Genomic DNA, 23,332 nt, shown 5'->3' on the forward strand with positions numbered 1-23,332 from the left:
TATGTTTGTGGTCCTTAACCCTTGTAACTAGGCCGGGCTATTTTATTAGATGATAAAGCTGGAGAGGGCCTTCGGGACCATCGACCACACAATTGTAATCAGCACACACATTGCCTGCATTGTTATCTATATGACTGTGGAGTTGATTTTAAAAATATATATATATGCTAATTTTGCATGATATACATATATGTGTGAAATCAGACTCTTTGCTATGTATCACTAAATAAAGCTCCAAAAGACCTATTTTTGGTGTAAATATTCTTTCTAGTGCTCTTTGTCGCTGGGGCAACAAGACCTCATATCAACAAAATGTCAAATGTTCAGGAGAGCAAAAAAACAAAACAAAACAAAACATGAAAGCCAAAGCACTATCACAAATTGGATGGCCTTTCCTTTGACATGCCATGGTGGCTTCATTTTAGGGGTAAGACATCTAGGTTTGGACAGGACATCACTTGACTGATTATCTGACCCTTAATCCAAAAAGGTAATTTACACCAAAATTTGAGATGTAGGTCTTTTCACCCCAGCGACAGAATGTAAGTGAAAAAGATTGTGCCATCAAAAAGAATTTCTTCAGTATTTTATTGTGTTTTAAAATTTCTTATGTATATATTTGTTTTTTTGACTTATTGTTTTTCATTTTTTTAAATGAGATTTTTCAGCGACACTGTTCTGAGCATGAAAATTTGTTGGTTATTGATTTTAATCAATAAAAAGCAAAAATAAGCATGCTTTATGAAATTTGACTGAGAGCACAATTTGCATTGAACGTGCATGAATTCATGTTTTTGAGCAATTTTTGGTCCAAGATGACGAGATGTTGCGTGAAATGTCAAATGTCTAATGTCAGAATTTTGGTGCCATCATTTTTGCTGGATAACAAGTCTGCTACAGTTCATGACGTTATGTATGAATGGCAATTTGATATTTCATGTTTCGTTGAGTAGTACACATTCCATCAACTTGTGCAGACATATGTTAAGGGTAGTATTATTCTCCCTACTTTCTGAAAGAGGAAGGCCTATTAAAGTCGAGTGCATTTGCATTATGCTAGAAAAGTGAAAACAAGTTGAAATTTCTTCTTATTTTCTTTATATTGTTGTCCACATTGATGCTATTAATTCTAGTAGTCTGTAGTAAGCACCAAAACTTTAAAAATTCATCACTTTTGAATCGCTTGTCCTATTTTCCTCAAACTTTCACTGATGTGTTCTACTAATATTGCTGCTTTCACTCAATCCATACATCTATATTTGGGTTTTGGTTTCCTTTCAAGAATGTGACAAAAAGCATTCATGGACATCCTCGTTATACAAGGATGAATGAGATAGATAGCAGCAAAATTGTAATTGAAAAAAATACTGTTTTCTACACCCCTTTCCTTGTATGATTTTGTTTCGTGAAATCAGTGTCTATCACTGCCATATTGAAGCATTCATGTTCATACCTCTGCATAGGGTGGTTGAAAAACATTGTCTATCCATCTATTCAGTTGTTGGACCAGCCAATAACTGAGATTGTTCTTTACTTCAAATGTGCTACAGGGTGTATGTTTCTTTACAAGAAAATGTCATGACAGCGAGGATCAAAGGTCAAAGTCAAATTGTGATAATATACAGGGCTCGACACTAACGGTGGCCCGGTGGCCCAGGGCCACCAAAAATGAAAGTCGGGCCACCAAATTTAAAAAAAAGGCAAATTGCGTGGCCCGTCTCGGGCCACCAAAATATTTTGAAAAGTACGTACGTCAATTAATTTGTAACTTTTTGCGCCGGAAATTAGCAGTTATATTGTTTAAAGGATGCATGAAAAGGACTAAATGAGTGCCTGAGAGTGAGTGTTGCGAGTTTGTTGAGGCTTGTTTATGAGTAGATATGTCCAACTTCCAATTCTTACTATGACTGGATAAAACTTAGATATCTGACTCATTCAAAAAACAGGACTTTAATGTTTTTTTATTGTTTTTTTTCGGGGCCACCAAATTTTTCTCTCAGGCCACCAAAAATTTGAAATTGAGGATTTTGGTGGCCCCATCGGGCCACCAAACAAAAAAGTTAGTGTCGAGCCCTGCAATATATCTAATCATCTATGCAGTAACTCACTATAAAATGTATGGCATTATTTGCCAGATTTGTACAAAATTTAGGAATGTCAAAATCATATGAACAATAATTTTGTTATTCATTGGCTCAGCACTCATTACTTTACCAATCATGTGAACGTCATCTCACATTGTTAAGATGTACTACAGACCTTTAGGGAGAATAATATAACATAGCAGAGGCACAAATCACCATAGCGACATATCTAATTCTTAATACGAAAGTGTAACATCGAACAAGTGATGTTGTTGGATGGATGATGGATGTTGTTTGTTTTGTTTTTGTTTGTTTGGTTTGTTTGGTTTTTTTTGCCCGACAAGATAACACGTACATGAACTCCACCGTACAAAGTACGTGTACTCATGTTCGGGGAGCCTGGTGAGTGCAGTCTGTGAATGTTATCATGTGTCCTCTTCCAGTCGAAAGTTGATCAATTTGCCAGCGGATGTGCTATGTTTTCCTGACGACATTCCCAAGTCCCCAGTTCCCAGGATGTGGAAGACAGCCGACGTGGATGTGACAGTTTAGGAACCTCAATAGACACGCCATCATTGGTTTCTCATTCGCTCCCATGTCTACTTTGGATGACTGAGGGTGTACTTCACGGGTCACGGTGGTATTAAAGCCTCGCCCTACATTTCTGACTTCTTTGCGAGCAGGTGGCGAATGCATTGATCTCAATTAGTAGCTAATCACTGCCTACAGGTTTTGGATGGAATAAAGAAATATTTCCCCACATCTGTGTGATTTCTTTGGCTTACTCTTTTCTTTGAAGGTCAGCGTACTGGAGCCTCGTTGATTATTTAAAGTAAATATTATCACGGTGATACCATTTTATTATTATTTTTTTTGTATTACAGCTGTGAAATGTGCAACATCGCTCCAAGTGTACATTTCGGATCTAGTCTGGGCAGAACCACAAGGAAATGGAACTCACTTGATCATAAGAAAGTTCTTGCTTTTCTTACAGTGAAGAAATCATTACAGATATTTCCTTAATAGATGATTTTTATTTTTGATGTTTCAAATTCAGTTGAACAATAAAGGACAGATAATGCCAAACAAGAAATACAGAAAGAAACATGGAAAGAAACGTACAGGTTTGTCCAGATGTTATCCAGTTAATATTAAAGAGGGACAAATACCATGGTAGTGCTCCTTAAGAGTAAAAAACTGCATAAAATGCCACACCCAAGATGTTGTGCAAGCTGTGGTAGTGGAGAAGCAGTCATGATAACAGCAACAAGTAAACAAAGAAGAGAATGTTTTGACATCTCATTTGAGTCATCAAACAAATTCATGCAAGAATTATTGATTATTTCTTTAAATGTTAGTTGCAAGGATAGGGAGTTGTTAAAAAAAACAAAAACCGGAAATATATATTTGATCTGAACACCGACATCAGCACAATCTTTTTTGTTTAATCTGCAAAGTGTTGTTGTTGTTTTTTCAAATGTCCTCTGTCTTCTTTTTTTCCCCCTGCTTCATCTAGGGGGACTAGATTTTTATGTAAAAGATAAGATAGTGTAAGACTAAAGCTTTGATCCTTATATTGTAAACAAAGTCATAGAATTAGAACTTCTCGGTAGTCATTTTAGTCTCAATAATGAAAAATTAAGATGAAAAGTGAAATCAGTATTTTGATTGATATTGTAGTTGAGAAAGAATTATAGAATTACTCCTTGACCACTTGAGGACGAGCTGATTTTGCTTTAGCACATATTTCCCTTGGACACCTGCCTGAGTATACTTGGGACTTCTTGAGACATACTTTGATCAGACTACTGTACTTTTTTTTGTCGTAGCTCTGCCAGTTTGTGTGATGTGTGAGATGAAGTCAACTGAAGGTAAAATGACTACCAGAAGTTTAGATGTCAATAATTAGAGTGCTAGTAATTCATCATTGCCTTTCAAGTAAAGTTGGATAAGATGCAACAGCAACAGCATCAGGAATTACAATTGTATACCCTCCTTGGATCGACTTCATAGTATCAAGGTTTTCATATGTTAGATTCATCAGACTGGCCCTTTTATCATGGGGCATATTTCAAGTATAATCAGTCCCTTCAACAAGATTGATTTCTTTCTCCTTTGTAATTTCTTTGTAATGAAGGGGCCCCACCTGGGAGAGAAAGCAAAGTTAATTCAATTCATTGCCGATGATTAGCAGGACAGTGGTTCCCACAACATACGGTTCATAGTTTCGCTGCTGCGTGGCTTAATGTCCTGATGCGTGGAGCAGATGTTCTGTTCGACCGTCGTCAGAAATTGGGAAACCAAACGCCGTGTCAAGTGCGATGATCGCAGCACATTACCGTGTCAAGTTCAGGGTTGATGGGCTAATCCCATTGTTTCCAAAAATAGACTTATTTTCGTAGTGGCAAGGATTGTATAACAAAGAAGGAGTTGCTGTATTCCAACGATGAAATATGTCAAATTGTCTGCACATGCATGCTGTGTTTTCCGAGGAAATAATTCCCATAGATTCAAGTACATTCCTGGGGGGCATTTCATGAGGCATTATGTCCGACAAAGTTGTCGGACAAACTTGCTCTCAGCCAATCAGATGCAAGGATTTCAGTAGCTTGTAACAGTTTGTCAGGAAAATATCCTACCAAAATGCTTCATGAAATGCCCCCCTGGTTTCCTTCTTTTAATGATGTTTTGATTTTTGAAGACTTTATGCAATTATCATAGACACATGACAATTTTCATTGATCATGTGACAGATGTGTTTGTTTGTGTTTTTCTAATCATGGAATGTTTAAATGCTGTTTGTGTACACAATGTCATGTGTCCCATGCGTCTCCAGACAAGGATACAATACCAGGGGTGGATCCAGGAATTCCGTAAAGAGGGGGCGCGTTTACAAAATTAATGGGGGGGGGGGCGCATGCACCCCTCCCCCCATTTTTTTTCTTTTATTTCTTTTGTTTCAACACAAAAATAAAGGGGGGGGGGGCGTGCGCCGGTTGCGGTCCTCCCTGGATCCGCCCCTGCAATACTGACAATTTTTATTTCTTATTTTGCCTTGAGACAAGCATGCATTGTATCAAAAACAGATGATTAGTAACTTTTGTCTGCTTAAAGTGTCTGTTTGAATTGTTTGTGGGATAGAAGTCAGAGTTCTATCACAAGGACCTGGCACTAATCATTAGTCAGTATTAATGGGTGAAGTCCATTGAGTTTCATATGGTCCTACGTACCTTTGGTTTATTAATTCTCTGTTTATTTCAATAATTATGTGGATGCTTTTCTGACACTGCTTTACATTCAAACAAGTTTTCCATCGAGTGAGTTCCTGTGTAAACTTCTGAAAATGAGGCTAGTTTTCCCTCTTTCCCATGAAAGAGTAAGTCTCGAAAAATACCCAGTGCGGTTGAAAGCTGTACTCTTGTTGCCACACAGCAAAAATTGAAAGGCCAGTCATTAGACATTTTCTGTAAACATGTCATTGGTGGTAAATTGGCTTTCCAGTGTATTCAAATCAGTTGTGTGTCTTACATTTCATACCTTATGATAAGGTATTTATTGTTTGAATTGCTTTCATACATGTATCTATTTTGATGAGTAGAATTTGTTGTCATGTCAGGCAAGCCTTCGCCAGACTATGGGGTTGCCATTGATCAGTGCCAACCCCAACCCCAACCTCATAGCTAATTTGTTTGTTTGTATGTAGTTGTTTTTCTTTGGTGGGAAGTATGCATTATGAGGAGCCATTATGGGTAACTGGATAAGACCATGGATTCTCAATCATGAACAAAGTCCCTAGTTCACCGGCAGCAGTGAGTATGCCCTTAGGCAAGGCATTTCATGGTCATTGCCAAGTCCTCTGGGGAGAACTTCAATCCTTGGGTCCTAGGGTAGCTTGCTCAAAAGAATTCAAGTGCTTTCTCAGTGGTTACTGTGGATAAATCCGAACACAATCCACCTCCAAAATACCATCCTTGTATTTAGTGAAACTAGTTGATTTCAGCCGAATTCCATCTCCACAAAGTGTTACACTAGCATGGATCCAGTTATTGGTCTAACGACACTCCTTATCTTCAAATGCGTGAAGTAATTAAAGAGAGGACATATCCTTGAGTGCTGAATTTGATGAGCGTGTTTGGCACGTGCTAGTTGCCTTCACTCACAACATTTACTTCCTCGCATGAAATGTAATTTGATAATGAGTTGAATGTGATGTGTTTCAGGAGATGAGTGAGTTATTTCTGAAGGTAGTGGCTCTCATTAGTTTGCTGTTGTTGTTGTAGTAGTCTACGCTCTCCTCAAAGCAGCGTAGGATTTCATGTCGTCCTGTAACCCTCACTTCTTAATTGCTGTCTGACTTAGACATCAAAAGAGGTAAACATGAGTGATTTTAGAACACTATGATGTAATGAAAACTGGCTAATCTCATCAAATCTTGTGAAAACAAAAATTGCATACAACTATTTTTCCCTCTAACACATGACATGTTTTTTTTAATCTCTTCAATTCTAGTGACTGGCAACACATAATCAGTAAAAGCATAAGAACATATTGACAAAATGTAGTGAACAGACTATTCACATGTGTATGTTAATGTGATACACAATACACAATGAACACCCACTAACCCCCCCCCCCCAAAAAAAAAAAGAAGAAGTAATAATGATACCTCATAAATGGAAATTCCAGTTAAGAGACTGTACGATACGACACGAAGAAGACCAACTTTGATAGATGAACTTGAAAAAAAAAGAAAAGAGAAACTAAGCATTACAATATGTGGTTCTGAAAATCAGGTGACAATCTGAACAATTTACCCAGATACAATTGTATGCATGAAGCTACCAGGCATATATAGTGCAAACTACCAATACTAGTACGTAGTAGAACCAAATGTCTGAAGCTCATATTCTGTGAGGAAAAAGTTGTACATGCACACTTTAATATCTCACCTATCAACCATGCTCTTTTCAAGGAAATTTCACACTAAATAATCAGTCTTCTATCCTTCATCCATCTCGTGATATTTTTGTAGATGCCGGTATGTGTATACTTCCTGAAAGGAGTCTGTAACCGCGACAACTGCCCCTACTCTCATGTCAAGGTCAGCAAGCGAGCGGAGGTCTGCCAGGAGTTTCTGCAGGGATACTGCCCTCGTGGGGAGAAAGTGAGTGCAGAGTGTGCCAGTCGCTGTTCATGTTTTTCAAGACTCCAGTACCTTGAATGATGTTATACTGCTCGAGAGTAAATCAATTTCAAATGATGTAATTTGAATTGATCAAAATCGTATTGGGAGTGCAATTTATAGTGAGCCCCATCAGAAATTTTGTCAGACCTCTATGTCCATCTAAAGGAGATATTTAAAATTTTGCAAACTATAATAGTGTTGTTGCTATGGTAACATCTAGACTGATTACAAAAATGTCAGTGTTTCACATGCAGTGCTATGTAAAACACAGCCTTGACATAAAGGACAGTATGCTGTCTAAAAATGAAGCAATTCCGTACAGTATATGGCAAAAGCAAAATACAGACAGAGAGACTGGTAAGACGAGTGAAAGTGAAGTAGCGATAACAAGCAGCATTATCTATTGATACAAAAAAGAGGAAATAACCTTTGTAATGCACTATTTGATTGTTTAATTATTCTTATAAATGTATTTTAGTAAGGTAGGCATGAGCAAGGTAATCCATCAATGACAAATTGAAATAGATAGAAACAATGTCAGCTGCTCTTGTGCACTGGTGTGACAAGGTTGGTTACTTTTGTTTGCACAAAATGGAGGAATTTGCCTTGATGCAGTCAAAGTGAATGAAAACAGTGCACTCAAAGTCTTGACATCAGTTGTATAACTACATGAACCACTATCTTAAAATCCTAATGACGTTGTATATGAATATATTACCCATGGGACTGAATCAGTTAATGAACATAATGAGCTGATTGTGATATGATATCAATATTCATAGATTCTGCACCCACCAATTTGTTTGCAGTGCAAGAAGAAACATACGCTGGAGTGTGCTGAGTTCAACGAAACAGGACAGTGCAAGCGTGGTAACAAATGTCCACTTTGGCACCGCAAGGCCAGGAGACCGTCGCGCGACGGGAGGAAAGGAGCAAAGAGGCGGAGCAGCGATGGAGACTCCTCCTCCTCAAGAAAGAGGTGAGAAGATGGTAGAATGTTTAAAGGACAAGTTCACCTTCATAGACATGTGGGTTGAGTGAATGCAGCAATATTAGTAGGACACATCAGTGAGGGTTTGAGCAAAATCGGACCATCCGTTCAAAAGTTATGAATTTTTGAAGTTTCTGCTCAGTCACGGCTGGATGGAAAGACTACTTTAGCTTGTGATGTCACATGAGTACAACGATATAAAGAAAGAATAAAGAAAATTCAACATATTTCAATTTTTCTCGCACAACAAAAGAATACTCGACTTCTCTCTTTCAGAAGGCAGGGGGAATAATATTACCATTAACATACGTCAGTAGCAAGTCGGAGAAATGTGCACTTTATTCAAAAAGTAAAGTTTTGTGAAATTCTCTTTTTATTTACCTTGTATAGTTGTACGCATGTGACATCATACACTGTAGTAGTCTTCTCTTCCAGCAGTGACTGCGCAAATACTTAAAATATTCGTAACTTTTGAACGGATTGTCCGATTTTCCTCAAACTTTCACTGATGTGTTCTACAAATACTGCTCCATTTTCTCAATCCTTATGTATATGAAGGTGGACTTGTCCTTTAAGGGGTGTACAGTTCTGGTCGGGGTGAGGATTTAGCTTTTAACGTTTTGTGAGAAACTCAGAAACCACTCTATGAGATGTCAAAGAGCATGCAATTCTAAGAAGTATCAAAAGTTTGTTTGATGAAAATCGGTTTTGAAATGGCTGAGATATCAAAAAACAAGGTGAAACAAAGAGATCCCAATAAAGGTGGGGCATGTCGCCTTTTATTATTATCACTTTTGGGGATATCTCAGCCATTTGAAAACCAATTTTCATCAAATAAACGTTGAATCCTTCTTAAAATCACATGCTCTTTCATATTTCATAAGAGGTTTCTCATTATCTCACTTAGGAATGTTCAAAACATGAATCCTCACCTCAACCACTACTGTACAGTCCCTTTAATCCTGGCACTTGTGTACTGGCATCAGCGTGACGAGAAACACAAATAAGTTTGTTAGGGCTCGATATACAGTCGAGTTCTGTGTGTATGGCCCACTTTTGTGTCATGTGCGCCCAAACATTAGCAGTCTGTAAAAAAAATTATAAAAATGTCCACCCAAATCATGTGTGTATTTGCACACACGATGTAAGTATACAGACTGTGTGCGTGCCACACCCAAAGCATTTTCTTAATTTTTGCAGCCTATTCATGGAACTTTGCAGTGCTATGCAGAATATCGTGCACAAAAGCACAACAGTGCAGCACTTGCATGCATGATACATATGCGTTTTTTTGGCTCACAAGCTCTCTTGCTCAGATTTCCCCCTCCAATTTATATCATCACAAAATCTGGATGTGATATTTGCAGCATTCTTGGTTTGCAAGAGTATTTTCAAGGGATGTCAAAGTTGCGCTTGGTCATGCAGGGCATCCACACTTGTGAAGTACTTGCTTAGAATGTCTATGAGTGTGTAGTTTGCAAACAGCAAGGAGAGTCCTTGTTTCGGAACATGTGGTGACCCTAACAATTGTAGAAATTATGCTTTTCATAATCGTGATTACAAACAAGTGTGGAAGCCCTCAAAATTACACCATCAAAACTTTTGGTGTACCATGAAGGGTAAATTTTAGCACATGCAGCAAACACTTTAACCCATGAACAAAATCGCAGAACCACAAACCACTGTCCTTAGCATTCTGAGAACCATGAATTGGAAGCAGAGGGGTAGGATAGATTGAGTGATGACTGAAACAATAGCATGGTGGCAATTAGCGATGTAGGTTAATACTACGCATTGCAAGCGATAACTTCCTTCCTGTATTTTGCCGGCAGCCATTTTCTATGGCATTGACCCTGGTGGTACTGAACTACATAAAATATAAAAACAGTTTCTGTTTGGGTTTTCCTGCCGTGTGTACTCTCCTAAGGCAGTCATGCAAGGAGAGTGTGCTGTAGGTTCTTTCTACAGGTGTCATTCAGACAGACATTTCCATCTAGATTACAGGCAGCAAAACGAAGATTATCATTCGGTATAGTTATGTTCTTTAATGTTTACCACTTTTTAAGCATTGCAACTCATAACATTTTTGGATTTCTTCTCTCTTCTTTATGTCGTGATGGGGAAAATAGTATCTATTTCGTAAAAATTGTACATGAAGGAATAATGAAATCGAAACTAGTATAGTAATCTTTTTGTCATTGAGCACAAAAGCCACGCCTCATTAATAAATCTGTGAAGTTATGCTAATGACTAAAAAAAAATGATATCATGCTTTGAGTTTAACTTAGATGAACAAGTGCAACATATCTCTGTTCTATGTCATTAGATGAAGGCATTTGCTGCAATCTATCAAGTTAACATCATGTGCATGTGATATTTGTCAATATTGTGGCCTGCAAATCTCATTAACTTGTATTCATGACTGTGAGAGGAAGTTATAATTGCTGGTGTATCCCTCAAAAACTATTTAATGCGCTGTATGGCAATGCGAATCAATTTTCATTCCGGCACATCACCTTCAGATTCCATAATTACAAAATTGTGTAAGCCCGGGGCACCAAACGGAGGGAACCCAAACAATGCTTGTTATTGTCTGTTGTAGCTTGTCAGTCAAGGATCATTGTCCCACGGTCTAGACAGCTGATCGATCAAACTCAGTCCAAGAGCCCACTTCCGACCGAGAGCCGAACCAAACATCGAGACTGCAGCTCACTGGATGAGGCTTTTTAGGTCATCATGCCTTGTCCCTATCTCTTGGCAGTTGTGCTGGGTCAGTCTGTGAGGGTGATTTTCATGCTGCTCTTCTCTTTCTGCATCAGCAAAAGGTGGGGTCTGGGCCTTCATGTTCCCCTTTTGCAAGTATATTGTAAACAGTAACAAAATACGTAACATCAGAAAAGAGCTACATACCAGTAAATGGGCCTTTATTAATTAGAACCCAACGTAATGTTTAATATATTTTCAGCAGGGCCCTTTTACTGTAAAACGATATTTTAGCGGCATGAAATTTTCGCGAATTGCCACTGGCATTCAATGCATATAGTGTTGACAAGAACTTTCGTGTGCATTTTAATTTCGTGAATCTTGGTTCTCGTGAAATTCGCAAAATTAAAATGCATGTGAACAATCTTCGTTTTGCAGTACAAGGTGGCACTGTGTGAAAGAAAAAATGGTTGTGACAGGGATTTAGTCCCAGTTATTTTGTACTTTGGAGAAAGGTTCCTGTCATTCCTCAAAGCACTAACCTGATACAATATGAAGATTGCTCTTGTGTGCAAACACTCTTGAGAGATTGATGCTCATACATACCATATTTCATTTGTTATCATACTCTTTATAAAATGGGTTCAAGGATGTAGCCAATAGGAAGCGCTGAAATGAGTCACCTGTGCTTTCGTTACTCAGTCCCATTGCACTGCGTGTTAAATCCTATTGCCGATCGTCTGTGCGCACGGCGGCTCCTTTGAATTGCATGCATACGCGCTGTCAATCCTGTAAACAACTTCTAGTCCGGCCTTTCTTCCCTTGTGCATAACATGTGTGGCGTACCTATCATACGTACAGTGTACAGTAGACCAAGCGTTGTGGGACCGGACGCATACATGGAGTCACTTTGAAGGGCAAATCCAGCGATTTAGCAGGTTAATTCTCACGCCGTTTTCAGAGTATGTTGTCTAGTAGGCCTATACGAGGAGTCTATATCAAGTCTTTAAGGTAAAGGGTGCATATTCTATGTAAAATAAGTAAGTTTTCATGCTGGAACTTAAGTGTCCGGAAACCCAACCCCCCATCATACTTATACTGTATGTGCGGGATTTCCGAGTGCGACGTGCGTAAATGTTTGGGACGAACATCTTCGGACGTCTTGACCCACAAAGGTACGTGAAAAACGCTGAAAAATGCTGTTAATTTTCGAATTTTCGACCCATTTTATAAAACAAATGATGCACAGGATTATTTCGTGGCGTTAGTGTAGGCGTGTAGTGCACTCGAGGGTATTTACAATTGTGAAACATGCACGAGGCGAATACTAACAAACTACACATATGGTAGGCCCATCTACATGTACTAACAAAGATTATGCATTTTGGTATCGTGATGCAAAAATGGGCTTTATCCCATTGGGCTTTATCCAAATCGAGATGGTACAACGACGCGCAGCCCGTTTTGTTACCTCAAACTACTCACAACAAAGCAGTGTTGCCCTCATGCTTCAACAACTGCAGTGGAGATCCCTCTTTGAGCGACGAGCTCAAAACAAAGTTCTGATGCTCTACAAGATCATGAATGGTTTTGTAGCCATTCCAGCTGCACCTTCCTACATGTATCCTACATCAGGTACCAGAGGTCATGAGTTCTAACTGAGACGGCACCACTGCCATATCCAAACCTACCAGCATAGCTTCTTCCCAAGTGTGGGCCCGCTATGGAACAGCCTACCAGCTGCAGCAGTAACGGCGTCCTCTGTTGAAGCCTTCAAGAGCTGCCTCGCCTCCATCAGCTTACGATAATCCACAATAACGCTGGTTTTTATGTTAATTTCCCCACCTCCACATGCGTGTTTCCGTGACAGCACTACCATTTTGTACTCCAGTGCCGACAATACTCTGCAAGAGAGATGCACTGACTTGGAAGAAGAAGAAGAAGGAGGACGAGTCCTGAGTATACTCGGGCAAGCATCTATGGGAAATGCGTGTTGTAGCAAAATCAACCCCTCCTCAACGGGTTAAAAAATGCCACTCCCACATCAGCAACAAAACTTGGATACAAGTATTAGCAAATGTAAATCCATGTATAGCTACACAATGATAAAGAAATGACCTAGAGCTCCCTCTTCCAGGTTTTGTGCATGCTTATCACACACAGTGCTATGGTGCGGCCCAGTGGATGGGACCTATGACCATCTATCAGGATATTCCTGGTTCAAATCCCCTGGCTGCAGTAGCTGTGCCCCTTGGCAAATACACTTTGAATCGCCATGGCCTTGTCCTTGGATACGGACTTCAAGCCATCATTCCTGCTTCCTTGCTTAAATTACAAGCATCCAATGCTTCCTTAACTCTTTAAGTGCCACATTCACATGCCTAGGTTAAGTCGACAGCGTGCCAAGTTCGCATATTCTGATCAAGTGTACAAAACCGCCAAAACCGATTTGATAAATCGCTTAATACGGCAGTGCAATGACAGCTTCACTCCCATTTCCTTTCCTGTCACATGTAGCTTGCATTATGTGGTGATCGAATATCAAACTCTGTTCCCTAGTGGATTTGTGAGTAAATTCCAAGTTTCTGTCATTGTTTTTGTGTGCAGAAGTCATGCCTGGACATTATAGTAGCTACCATGGTACTGGTCATTTGAAAGAAAATAAGCATAGCTTTGTCATAAGATTTTATATATCATAATAAATTTCGGCAGTTTCTCTGCATTTTTACTCATTGCGTGACCAGCATAACAAAAATCTATGAAAAGTTCTGTGAATCTGAAAAACAGAATGTTTTCCCAATAGCATGCCTAAATTGCAGTCTCAGAATATTGTGGCACACAAGGGATTTGCACTGTGTAGAAATAAACCGATTCAGTCAATCAGTCAATGTTTGAGGCAAATTATTGTAATGGTTTCATACTAAGATTAGAAATGGACTAATCATTGCACCACAATGTAGATTTGTGTATCATTTACTCTGTGTGCATGTGTGAGGTGTGTGAAAGTGTGTCTTACATTGCCATGTTATGGGGAAACTTTTCTTCAGGGTGTGTGTGCCTAATTAAAGATTTACCCCCTCTAGTGTTCAATTCGTTACAGTGTTTGTTGATTTAAAGGGAACGCAAACCCAAAGAGCAATGTGGAATGAGTGAAAGCAGCAACATGGGTAGAACACATCAGTGAAAGTTTGAGGAAAATCGGACAATCGATGCAAAAGTTATGAATTTTTAAAGTTTTGGTGTTGGAACCGTTGGACAAGGAGACTAGTAGATGTTATGACGTATGAGTGGACAACAATACAAAGAAAATATAAAGGAAATCAAACAAAAATTCACTTTTCTGGCATTATGAAAGAGCACTTGACTAACCGCTTTCAGAAAGCAGGGGGAATAATTGCTACCCTTAACATATGTCAGTATCAAGTTAATGGAGTTTGTAATTTTCATTAAAAAGTAAATTTTTGTTGAATTTCCTTTATATTTTCTTTGTATTGTCGTCCACTCATACGTTATAACCTCTAGTAGTCTCCTCATCCAGCGGTTCCAACACCAAAACTTTAAAAATTCATAACTTTTGCATCGTTTGTCAAATTTTCTTCAAACTTTCACTGATGTGTTCTGCTAATGTTGCTGCTTTCACTCAATCCACATTGATTTTTGGGTTTGCGTTCCCTTTAAAGTGGTATCTACCCCAAACATACAATAGTGAATTCAGTGAATGTAGCAAATAGTAGAACTCATTAGTGAAATTTGAAGGAAATGAGACAATCCATGCAAAAGTTCAGAATTTTCCCAGTTTTGGTAGAATCTGCTGTATGTGTTGTTGTTGGATAAGAAGGCAATGACAGTCTGTAATGTCAAAGTAAGGAAATCCTGCAAAAGAAATAGAGAATTCCACAAAATTTCTTATTCTATAAAAGTACACCTTCTCTCAGTTTGTTACTGGTATATGTTAGGGTGATATCATTCCCCCTGCTTTTTGAAGGAAGTTGGTCATGAACTCTTCCATTATACTAGAAAAATGAAAATATGTGGAGTTCTCTGTATATCTCCTCTATTTTGCCCCCTTCCTGTGGCATTACATGCTTTTTATAGTCTTTTTAACCGGCTATAATGGCCCACAGTTGGTTTTCACCAAAACTTGTGTAATCGCTAACTTCTGAACAGATCATCCAATTTTCCTCTAACTTTACTGATGTGTTGGACTAATATTTCTGCCCTTCACTCAACCAACGAATAGATCTGTACGAATATTTAGGATAAATTCCTCATTGGAGGAATATCATGTCCCTCAAAAAGAATGTAGAAGAGAATGAGAGAGAATGACTGCATTCGAAAGATGAAATAACAAAATAAACATGGAAAGATGTGGTGCTTTTAACAATGGTGCAGTGATTCAGGTCAAATTCATTGTTTGTGATTTAAAGTTCGGTTGTTATTGGATCCAATTCTCGCTTGTTTTTCTCAGATACACTCATCCAAAGAAACCAAGACATAAACAGAAAGGGATGACACTTGGAAGTGATGCACTTAATGATGGTAACCATGGAAACCGTTCACTGAATGAGGGCACCAATGATGGTGGTAATGCTGCTGATGGTGGAAGCACTGGTAGTCTTCCATCCTTCATTGCCTTAGACAGTGACTTCAGTCCCTTTTCACCTGAGGAGAATACTAAGAAATCTCCAACGGATGAAGGTGAGTGTCAGAGTTTTATCATATAAAGGGGATGTATATATCCCCCAAAGATCTATCATATGTGACCCGCCACAACAAAAGGATCCTAAAGTTTCTGATGGCTGAACCGAGAAAATCGAGTTTGAAGTCAGATCATCAAAATTGGTCAAAACTATCGGATTTCTGTTTGTGGTATGATTTTGTAGCCAAGTGTATCGTCTATCATCTGCCGAAATTTTGAAGCTAAATGATCAAAGGATAAGCAAGAAATTAACATTTTTCTGGGCCATCGTTTTCCGACTTCCAACGGAAAAGAAATGTGTCCGAAGATTTGGATTTAGCACTGTCAGCAGTAAGACTCCGCCCCTAACAACGAGGGGAGTGATCTTAATGGTCAGTGCATAGCATGCTGCTTACTGATTGGTCGTGCCCAGACCGCTGGTGCTAAGCTTGAATGAACATTGCAGAGGTTGCTAGGAGCATACCTTCTATTGTCAAGAGGTGAAAACTGTCTTGCCTCCCCTTGATCATGATTTAGCGTCGGAAGGAGAACTTTGAAGGCGATTTTCTCGAAACGATGATTTCCTAGACCACTCGACATGGGCTAAGAAATTTATTGATATGTCCGCGACTGAAAACTTTTAGGAGTCATGTTATATATGAAAATAAAGTGGAAGAGTAAGGGAATAAGGTTATGTCATTTTCAGAATTGTCCTCCCCTGACTTTCGGATCCTTATGTTGTAGCGGGTCACATATATCTGGATTTGATGAATGCTGTAAGATCAGTGAAATGGCAAGTGAAGTATGAAGAAAAACAGACATTATGTGCAAAAGTTATAGTTATAGTTAAAGTTTTCTGTGTCCAGCTCTTCATAGATGAGAACTCTACAATATGTGATGTCACATAGTACAACAGAGTTGACAGTATTGAAAGAATTTTGCAAGATGAAGTACAAATCTATTGCATTGCAACAATGCATTTTTTATTATATATTTTTTTTACATTTTTATCTTTTTCTTGCAAATGCCATTATGAATTTTCACCAAAGTTGGCAAGTAGCATCCCTAGGGGGATAGAATCTCAATTCCATCAAATGGGCACCATGCCTCACCTGGGGGGCCCAGGGGGCCTAAATTTGGACCAAAATTGTAAATTTTATCTTTTTCTGGAAAACTCTATAAGATCACAAATTTTCACCAAACTTGGCAGGTAGCATCCCTAGGGGGATAGAATCTCAATTCCATCAAATAGTTCAAGGAAAGTAAACATTCAAGACATTTCTGGCAAACCTGTCATTGCAATATTTTGCCAGTTATGTGAAACTGTCATCACACATTGTGAAGACATTGTACTATACTCCAATTTGGAGAATCGTGCGTTATGGCGGAAGCATACCAGTCGCCATAGCGACATTTCTAGTTATTTCCTTCATCAAGTCAATATACACTGTAAAGGTAGAAAGTGTGGCATACAACTGAAATATCATCTTGAATAAGCTCTTTTGTCCATGACAAGTAAGGAAAATGCATGATATATCTGGATTTCCATTTGCTGCCCATTAGGGTACATTTGAAAGCCAGAAATGTAGTGGCACAGGCTTGCTAGAGAATTGCCCATGGAGAAATACAAATGTAGGTGCATTGAAGTATTGTCAGAGACTCCAACTCTCCCGCCGAAAGTCCCGGTTTTTGCAAAATCTCCTGCTCTCCCGCTTCAGATTTAATTTCTCCCGCTTGAAATGATTTCTTACTCAGTGTCATCGTATGCAGAAAAATAAGCCTTAGATAGCACGAGATAACATCTAGAACCCTACAGTTGGACCACGACAGCAAGGAACTTCGCCCTTCGGGCACATAAAGTTGGAGTCTCCCGTTTGCTAGGGGTTTCAGGCGGGAGAATCTCCAGATCAGAAGGTGCTTGGGGTTGGAGTCTCTGTATTGTGCAGTAACATTTGAGATTCTTCGGCTTAATTTGTGTGTGTGTGTGTGTGTGTGTGGGTGTCTGTCTGTCTGTCTGCCTTTCTGTTTGTAAAGAGATTGATGATTAAGGTATGCAGAATTTGTTTTTGGGATTCCTGAGTACATCCGAATCGGTCAAACCTACCCATTGTATGGTATCTCCATGCTACCAGGTCTTTGAATGGTAGCTTGTCTTATGCAGTTAGACTACGGTTGATAGTATTTTGTTTGTTTTCATGAGAAATAGAATTTCTTTGCTTGGCACACACAAGCTGTCTTCAATAGTAGATAAACACTTACAAAGACATTTCCACAGCATATTCCAACTTCACTTCTTACTTCAGAAGAGCAGTCTTAAAGGGGCTGTACAGTACTGGTTGAGGTGGGGATTCACGTTTTTTACATTCCTAAGTGAGATAACGAGAAACCTCTTATGAAATATGAAAGAGCATGTAATTTTAAGGAAGACAGGTTTATTTGATGAACATTGGTTTTCAAATGGCTGAGATATCCAAAAAAGTGATAATAATAAAAGACTACAGGCCACGCCTTTTATTAGGATCTCTTTGTTTCACATTGTTTTCGGCTATCTCAGCCATTTCAAAACCAATTTTCATCAAATAAACTTTTGATACCCCTTAGAATTGCATGCTCTTTGACATCTCATAGAGTGGTTTCTGAATACCTCGCAAAACGTTAAAAGCTAAATCCTCACCTCACCCAGAACTGTACACACCCTAGTTTAAAGGGACGTGTACAGTACTTGTTGAGGTGGGGATTCATGTTTTGAACATTCCTAAATGAGATAATGAGAAACCTGTTATGAAATATGAAAGAGCATGTAATTTTAAGAAGGATTCAACATTTATTTGATGAAAATTGGTTTTCAAATGGCTGAGATATCCAAAAAAGTGATAATAATAAAAGGCGACAGGCCACGCCTTTTATGAGGATCTCTTTGTTTCACCTTGTTTTGGGATATCTCAGCCATTTCAAATCTGATTTTCATCAAATAAACTTTTGATACCCCCAGTACCCCTTAGAATTGCATGCTCTTTGACATCGCATAGAGTGGTTTCTGAATATCTCGCAGAACGTTAAAAGCTAAATCCTCACCTAGACCAGAACTGTACACACCTTTTAATTTGGAAGAGCAGTCACAAAATTTCAAGGCCTTGGATGTTCTGAGCCATTATTGTTTGTTTGTTTTTTCAGTGGAGATTCTGGACTGAGTTGGTCAATTAAGCAAGTGGTTGCTGCTTTTTTTTTTTTTTTTAATAGACTTGTTTATTTTCTCAGAGAGCCACGGCACTCAGGAATGTTGTGCAATGTTGGGTGGGAGATAAGAGGAGTTGATTTCTAGGAAAACCCTTGAGCTGCAGTAGTCTTTGCTCCATGCTGTCTTTGAGCTATTTGCTGTTTTTTTGGTCATTTCTCAGCTGCATACTGGAGAAGAAGCTTTGCTGAACCTTAGCCGAGCTATAAAGCATGTCTCAAAATGACTTCGCACTGTAAATATCAACTCTACAGAAACGCATTTGCGATCACATTTTTGGCCTTTCAGTTTCTTTTTTAACCCCGTAATCAGAGCAGCTTTGAATTCGAATCATCCGTTCAAAACCCCTTAAACGTTGTTCGGAAACCCTAATTCTGCCCCAGAAGTGAGTTTATAAATGCACCCTCCTGTAGACATCTTTTTTTTTCTCCTTTTTTTCTTTCTTTTTAAAGACACACTTTCCCTCAACTTGTTACTGACATCTGGTACTTAGTAGGGTATTATTCCACCTGCCTTTTGAAAGAGGCAAGTTTATACATGCATTGGGATGTAGCTCCATGGTCTAAGCAGGGAGGTGGGTCCCAACTCCCTGGTCTAAGCAAAGCTGTAGTAGTAGTACTCAGGCACCTTGTTGGTCTTATCAACAGAAAATAAATCCAGTGACTACTCACAGACTGAAAAATTGCATCTGGGGCCCAGATTGGAATCTGAAGTCTCTGTAAAGCTTATACCACTCATCCCTGATTGCCTCTCTTTTTCTCATGGGGTCATGCTAAAGCAAATAACTCTGGCTATAAACTGGTATCAGTTTTTGTTGATGCTGGAACAGGTGGTTATGGAGAATTGCTAGAATGGAAGGATAGATCACTAGGTTATCAAGATGCCTTGCCTAATAACAACACTCCAAAGTGCATGAATATCATGTCCCAAAAGTTATAAAATAGATGTTCCATCACAGACAAAGCAAAAATATAGTTTTGTCAGTTCAAATAATGTATGTTCACCACTAAGTCTAGGAATGGTATGAAACATTATGTCAATTATGTATTTTCTATTCAATATTAAGCCATTCAGTTTACAAAACAACACATTTCCAGTGATCATTTCTCATTTGACCTCTGTAGATAGATGCACAGATGCCAGTGCAGTGTAATGCATGTTTGCACACACACACACACACAAATCATTTCAGTGCAAATATTATAGGGGGGGGGGGGGGCAGGTAATGCACATTAGAAACAGAAAATAACATGGCATCCATGCCCAATAAGATGTTGGGGGCAGGGGGACTCCAAAAAGCTGCAGAGTCAATTAAAAGCAGCTAAGTAATTCAATCTACTGTTGATTGAATGAACTAAAGCAGGTTGACCCAGTGATCTACTCTGATTGGCTAGTCAGCTCGCTTGTGGTGATACATGGAGAGAAAACACCATTTTTTTCAGTAAACTATGCTTTTCAGGCATAACCCTCAGGATGTGATATTAAAGCTCTTTAGGTGTTGTGGCATGACATTTGTAGCAGAAGGTTTAGACTGATGGTGTGTAACTCATTTGTGGCAAAGGATACACAAACCAACGATCTCATCCAGGTACCTTCGTGAACAAACCTTCAGGACTTATTGTGGTATTCAAAATGGGCTCATAAATGCTTGAAATGTGTGTTCAAGGAGAGGTCAAGTATAGGACTGGTCAAGCCCCAAGAGATTACCATTTGTTTTCTTTCATTTCAGTTCCTTCCTCTTCGAAAAGGTCATTCAATGTTCCTTTCAATAATACACCAGATGTCAAAACCAATGATTGGTTGAGCTTTTTGAAGAGGTGAAGCATTCAGAGATTGTATTTTAGCATCTGTAGCAACTGCTTTAGGTGCTGCTGGAATCTTTCCATTCTGTGATATTCTGTGATGCCAATGGTAACGACAATGAACCGAATATTCACAATGCTTTTCAATAAATATATTGGCACAATTGGAAACCTGTTCCGTCAATCTTGCTCACAGAGTTTGTAGGAGCAGGAAGCATTTTATAGTTTCCATGTTGTTTGCCGTCCTCCACTTCCAGTCTTTCTACAATAAATCTTAAATCACATTAAATCTTCAATCTAGGATAAAATCTTAACTTTCCTGTAAACCTTGTGCTTATTTTCAATAGAAACATCCATTTTAAGCACCTAATAAATACTATGCATATAGCCTATTGCTGTTGTAATCATTGAGTACAGCAAGTTACAACTGTGAATAGGTCCAGAATGCAGAAAAAGGGATGGAGTCTAAAAAGATGGCCTCAATTACCAGTATACATGTACATATAGAGCGTGTTTCTACTGAGCGACGAAAATTCGAGGTGATACCAGCCGATGTGTGGTGATACTGGCCGATGCCGGCCGATACCGGCCGATGCCGGCCGATACCGGCCGATGCGTGGTGACACCTCGAATTTTTCCTCAGTAGAAACAGATCGGGTAGTGGCCGATGCCGGGTGATGCGAGGTGCTCCGTCAACCACCTATTGAGGTGGTCGATGCGTGGTGACGCGAAGGACGATTCTCAGTAGAAACACACCGGGTAGCGAAATTCGTGGTGTATCGGACGTCTAGAATTTCTCCCCGCGCTTTTCAATCGGTTCATCGCACACACTCCTTCGACACGTGTACAAAATACATGTGTACACACAGCGACCGTGTTCGCATCATGCTTTGTTTGTACCAACTCGCTTGTGTACGTGTTATAGGCCCTATACGTTACGTTACATGTGAATTGTGGCATTCATCGTCTATTGTTCGCGTGATTAACAGCCTAACTTATTGCATTACTAAGCCCTCATCACTTACTTTGATTTGCTTTGATTTAACACCGCGTTATTTGATTTTATATTGTCTCGAATCGCGAGAGTACCACATTAGTATGTCGCAGCCTTGAGAAAATCTCAACAGCCCCCTCGATCGCGCGTGACCCAGTATTTGACTTAAAAATACCTGACTTCCGGAATCGCTGCATTTGCACGTCACCTTTGCATCACCTCGTATTTTATCGCTCAGTAGAAACAGCTCGAGTGGTCATAAAATACGAGGTGCTGCGTTGGACAAAATTCGTGGCGATGCCAGGGATGTGAGGTGCTCTCAGTAGAAACACGCTCATTGTTAGAGGAAGTAAAGATGTCAGTTCCTCATAGCTGTCATATTGGTTGGTTATTTTTTTTTTTAAATGTGTAAGAATGATACATTTTTGGTGTAATTTAGAAACAGTGAGTCACCATTGCCGAATTATTGATAGGGCAGATTTACTTAATTTGTTGTTCTTTTGATTATGCATCTTGAGAATTTGTGTGAAAGCCACCGCGAAAGTTGAAAGGCAGAGAAGAGGGAAGATTTGAGAAATGCCTTTAATTCTGAACGTGGATTATGTATGACAGATCAGTTTATGACTGCTTGCAAATTTTGTACACTGTATTACAATTGATACGTGCATTTGTATGCTTGCTACCTGTGTTATGGTTAAGTGCTAAGCATGCACATGGCTTGCATAAGGTTTACCTGACCTAAAACCATGCCACATATACATCAATTCCATTTTCAGTGAAATGTTTAAAAATCAAAACCCTTTCGGTTGCTATTTTTACCTGATGTTTTGAACAATGCTAAATCTACCCACTTTTGATTGAATACACCTTGTATTTTATGAAAATTGATTATATCGTGTTTATTTACGCTCAAATCTTAGAACACGATAGCATGCCATTCTGGTTTTCAGTTGACGATACAAAGCATGGCTGCCATGAAGTGTCACAAGCTGATCTGTAGGCAATCGGGCGAGAAACAAGCTGGAGTCGTGTTTCTTGTAGCTCCATACTGGAATCAAGAAACTGCTCTTCTGTGAAGGTTTGCCAAGGAGAACCACAATCTGAAGAGAGTCTATATATCAGAGCCTTTGATTTCATGACTGGATTTGGCTGCCCTCCACCCAGTGAGTGAGGGAGGGCAGGTGGTGTCTGGCTTGGAAATCTCTGGAGAAAAATTTCTTTTCTGGCGGACAGGTGGACGACATTGGCGTTAGCCTTTTCCTTTCTTTTCACTTTGCTTTCTTCCTTGGATCAGTTTGTGACTTCTATTTTTTTTTTTTTTTACATTTTATTTACCTCCTTCCTCCTGTCATAAAGAGTGTATGGGTGTTCTATTTTTTCCCCCTTTTTTCAAATTAATTTCTTTTCATGGACCGGATGTTTCGTTCAAAGACCCGTTCCTACAAACTGATCCCATGACCCAGTGTCAATGCGACACACTGAGATGTTCCAGGTTTCCGATTTCTTGATGTCTGCAATTGTGCCAGAAGTTTCATATATATCATCTTATGGTTGAATAAGCCTCATTATTGTGCCTCATCATTGAGGCTGTACAATTCGCAATTTGTAAGACTGCACCATGCACTCTAATGCCAAAAAGTGCTTATAATCTACAGTATTC

The 23,332-nt window shown here is 39.1% G+C and overlaps 1 protein-coding gene across 1 annotated transcript in view; it reads left to right on the top strand.

The window, feature by feature from the left end:
* The window catches only part of LOC139744917 (uncharacterized), a 47,425-nt gene that overhangs the window by 14,891 nt on the left and 9,202 nt on the right, over window positions 1-23,332 (top strand). The window contains exons 8-10 of the mRNA XM_071655333.1: window positions 7,117-7,248; window positions 8,079-8,248; window positions 15,432-15,661. Coding sequence (XP_071511434.1) covers window positions 7,117-7,248; window positions 8,079-8,248; window positions 15,432-15,661 — 532 coding nt within the window. The remainder of the gene's footprint in view (window positions 1-7,116; window positions 7,249-8,078; window positions 8,249-15,431; window positions 15,662-23,332) is intronic.

The sequence above is a fragment of the Diadema antillarum genome, unplaced genomic scaffold (genome assembly GCF_040938485.1).
Source record: "Diadema antillarum isolate AM-2024a unplaced genomic scaffold, OU_Dant_1.0 seq00001221_RagTag, whole genome shotgun sequence".
In the NCBI taxonomy this organism is placed as follows: domain Eukaryota; kingdom Metazoa; phylum Echinodermata; class Echinoidea; order Diadematoida; family Diadematidae; genus Diadema; species Diadema antillarum.